Here is a 4,275-nt window from a genome sequence, read left to right on the forward strand (position 1 = left end):
CAGACTACTAGACCGTAAACACCATGCGTGTTGACAGAACAAGTGGCTCCCAATCTTCAGTCACCATGGTTCACTTCATCTCAGGCGGGTCTTGATGACACCAGACTACTAGACCGTAAACACCATGCGTGTTGACAGAACAAGTGGCTCCCAATCTTCAGTCACCATGGTTCACTTCATCTCAGGCGGGTCTTGATGACACCAGACTACTAGACCGTAAACACCATGCGTGTATACCCTTGTACAGTTAACCTCGGGCCGAGGGAGGCTGTGGCCCGCTTTTATGGCGAGTAGACTGTACTCTGTAGGGAGCTCATCTAGTGTCCGCCTCGTTCCGCTTATGTTACAATAGACGACGTAACCATGGATCCAACGACAAGAATAATTTGTACTGCTACATGCTGGCTCCCTCTTCGATTTTTCCACAATTACTTCCGATCTGCTTGCAGTCTTGACGACGCAGCTGGTGGGTGGTGAGGACGTCGAGACAACCACCCACGATGGTGTGAAACGTTGACATCTGGTGACTGCATCCTTGTAGACAGCATACTGAGCCAAGACAACCTCGTTAGTGACGTGAGGTGTCGGCTGGGTGACTGGTGTATTGTCACTAACCCTAAATAACCATGTGATTAGTTACTGGGTCTGGTCGGGGAGGACTTTGTGTAACGTGCCTCCCCCTTGATCTTCTCAGATAGGGTTCACGTGTGGCTGGGACAACTGGCCAGGTGTACAAATCAGACCTGGGAAAAGACAGACAACAACATGGCGGAAGCATGGATATAACTCTGGGTTTGTTGGAAGTTGGAAATCCCAGAGCAAGGTAAAGTCTGCTATCTGAGTTAAGTACAGTTAAGAAATCAACATCATTATTGCCTCTACAGGAAAATCTAATGAATTCTAAATGATACTAACTAAGGGAGTTACTTTAACCTTTACTGTACAGTGCGAGATCTTGTTACCATGGGGTGACGAGAGTGCACTTGACTACTGACGAGAGATGACAGAGGGTCATTCTCCCCATCTGACTCGTAACTTGAGTTACCAGTCAGCTCTGATGGGTCAGGAATTAGACTTGCTGAAGGCAATTCCAGTTCCTCCCTTGCATGGTAAATCTTCAACTTATTAATGTGGACAGTTCTTTCCACCTGATCCTCAAATACCCCCATTATGACAACATTGACAGGGCCGTCTTTCTTGGTCACTCTATACGGCCCCCGCCATCTAGGAGTTAGTCTCCTACTCTGATTGGTGGGAGCAGCTTCATTGATTCTCAAGACCAGGCTGCCCTCCTTCAGTTTCAGAGGTTGTACATTCCTGTCATAATAGTGAGCATATCTACCCCGTGCTTTTCTTGAAGCCTCCGCTGCAACTCTCCAAGCATTCCTCTTTTTGTTCAGAACTTCTGAAGGATAGTCCTCTCCATATGCAACATTGTGTCTGTTAAGCAGACCTGATGGGAAATTGCATGATTGACCAGTGAACAAAAGAAGGGGGTTGGGTATTTATAGACTGGTGGGTAGCAGTATTCAGAGCCAGCTGAACATAACGTAGGTGTTCGTCCCATGAGTTTGCATCGCGTTCAGCAAGGATTGCAAGCATATCCTTAACTGAACGGTTGGTACGTTCAGTCATCCCGTTTGCCTGAGGGTGGTAAGCTGTTGTAAAGGCTGAGGTTGTCTCCAATATCTTACAAACTTCTCTAAATATATCCCCATTAAATTCCTGACCTCGATCCGAAACTAAAACTTTAGGAGACCCAAATACAGTTACAAATCTATTAAAAAATGCTCGGGCAACAGTACGAGAATCTTTTTGAGAGATGGCGATCAAGGTGGTGTATCTGGACAGATGGTCCACTAATACCAACACGTACCGATTGCCTGAATGGCTGCAATGGAGATCAATCAAATCAGCCCCCACTCGGTCTAGCGGTTCTGAAATCTCCGGAAATTCCTGTAGTGAGGCTTGTGCCTTAAGGGCACCTTTTCTCCCCTGACATTTGGGGCAAGTCTTCACGTACTTAATTACTTCTGACAACATACCCGGGAAATGAAAGAGAGACTTTGCTTTCAAGTGAGCTTTAAAGATACCCGGGTGACCTGCAACCTTAGATGCATGTGCCAGCTTTAATGCTGCCGATCTTAATTCGTCTGGAATACTGCTCGGTCTGCCTGACTATTTACATAATATAGTACTCCATCCTTTAACTCGAATTCATGCATTGGAAATTTACGATTTTTGGACGGATAATTTCCCTTCCAAATATTCAATAATACCTTTCCATCTAGGTTCATTCATTTGGAATTCTCTCATTTTCTCAGATGAAATGTTTTCAATATTCTGGTTAACGTTAATAGTAGCGATGTTCCTACTTAAAGTATCCGGCACTACATGTGACGGTCCAGGCTTGTAAAGGATCTGGAATGAGTGTGCAGACAATTCGTGAGACCAACGTGACATCCGTGGGCATTTCGTGCGTTTCTTAAAAATGTGTGTTAATGCTCTGTGATCAGTGTAGATTACAAAATGACGTTGAAAAAGATAAGGTTCAAAATATCTAACTGACTCTACCACTGCGAGCGCCTCCTGATCCGTGGCCGAATAACGAACCTCTGGTCCTTTGACCTTCCTACTGAAATAGGAAATTTTCATGATAGGGGAAATTTTCATTGTCTCGTTGCATCAAGCACCCACCAGACATGTGGTGGAGGTGAGGTCCCTTGATTGTTTCAAGCGTGGGTTGGACATGTATATGAGTGGGATTGGGTGGTTATGATAGGCTAGGTAATGATGATTACAAGTAATGAGAAACAAGATACGAGCTAGATAGTGTTGAGATTGCGAAGTCGGATTGCGAAAGGGATCTGGGAGTTATGATTAGTAAGAATTTAAACAAAAGGATCAATACATGAATGTTCGTAATAAGGCAAATAGGACACTTGGATTTATTAATCGCAGCGTTAGTAACAAGACACCTGGTGTGGTTCTTCAGCTATATCTTGCTCTAGTTAGGCCCCATTTAGATTATGCAGTTCAGTTTTGGTCTCCGTATTATAGAATGGATATAAATTCACTTGAACGTGTCCAGCGTAAGATGACTAAGTTAATTCCCCAAATTAGAAATCTTTCATATGAAGAAAGATTAACAAAGCTTAAATTACATTCACCAGAAAAGCGAAGAGTTAGGGGGTGACATGATAGAGGTTAACAAGTGGAAGAATGGACATAACAAAGATATTAATGGAGTATTAAAAGTATCAACACAAGACAGAACACGAAACAATGGGTATAAATTGGATAAGTTTAGATTTAGGAAAGACTTGGGTAAATACTGGTTCGGTAACAGGGTTGTTGATTTGTGAAACCAATTGCCGCGTAACATGGTGGAGGTGGGGTCCCTCGATTGTTTCAAGCGTGGGTTGGACATGTATATGAGAGGGATTGGGTGGTTATAAATAGGAGCTGCCTCGTATGGGCCAATAGGACTTCTGCCTTTGTTTTTATAACTTTATAAGCAGGTATGATATAGAAATAGGCCAGGAGCATTAGACAACCAACTGCTAGAAAAGCGAGGTCCAAGGGCCAGAGCTCGGTTCTGCAGGCACAAATAGGCAAGTTGAGGAAGACACGTTGAGGTGAGTTGAGGCCTTTATAAATCAACATTATAATCCCCTTGTCATCCTCGTCAGGTCCCGAGAGCATCCCATCTCCAATGTTTGGGTCTCCAACTGATAACCTTCCGTCATGTACGATGTACAGCCTACTGGGAAGAATTTATACCCAAATGTCCTGAGGAAATTAAGTTTTAAGAGGCACATAGGAAACTAGTCTGGAAATAGGGGTGTGGAAGAGTGGAATGCCGGCAGCAGTATTGAGAAAAATAGTTGAACAGGATACAAGAATGGTATGCATATAATACACGAGCCTTCAGACCTGAGATGTGCTTCTAACATTCAGAATAAATTAAACAAGCAGAAGTTCCTTTAATATTTATTTTTCAATATTCACTGAACAAGTGTTGTTGATATTTATGATTAACTTATTAGCTACAACACATATTATAATAGATTGAAATATATTGAAATATATTAAAGTGAGCATGAGTAGATGGTAGATGTTTGTGATCTCTGGTCGTGTAACATCTTGAAGTGTCTCTAGGCCCTCGGCCACCTATTTACGCTCTACATATATATGATTGTCTTGATATATGTCTTGTCTATGGAGGTCCAGCCATTTGTGGATGTCCAGACATCTGTGAATGTCTAGACATCA

At 43.0% G+C, this 4,275-nt stretch overlaps 1 protein-coding gene across 1 annotated transcript; it reads right to left on the reverse strand.

Annotated features, from left to right (window-relative positions):
* Window positions 1-935: 935 nt before the first annotated feature.
* On the reverse strand, window positions 936-2,043 carry LOC138371325 (uncharacterized). The gene is made up of 2 exons (XM_069336112.1): window positions 1,695-2,043; window positions 936-1,453 (listed from the first exon to the last, which is right to left on the reverse strand). The coding sequence occupies exons 1-2, from the start codon at window positions 2,041-2,043 to the stop codon at window positions 936-938; spliced, it is 867 nt and encodes a 288-aa protein (XP_069192213.1).
* Window positions 2,044-4,275: the final 2,232 nt, after the last annotated feature.

Source organism: Procambarus clarkii, chromosome 35 (genome assembly GCF_040958095.1).
Source record: "Procambarus clarkii isolate CNS0578487 chromosome 35, FALCON_Pclarkii_2.0, whole genome shotgun sequence".
Lineage (NCBI taxonomy): Eukaryota > Metazoa > Arthropoda > Malacostraca > Decapoda > Cambaridae > Procambarus > Procambarus clarkii.

Excerpts from the sequence above, each read along its gene's own strand:
- LOC138371325 (XM_069336112.1), bottom strand. The coding sequence starts at position 2,043 with ATGTTGTCAGAAGTAATTAAGTACGTGAAGACTTGCCCCAAATGTCAG. Across the intron at positions 1,454-1,694 it reads GGATATATTTAGAGAAGTTT|GTCTGCTTAACAGACACAAT; the intron begins GTAAGATATTGG and ends ATTTCCCATCAG.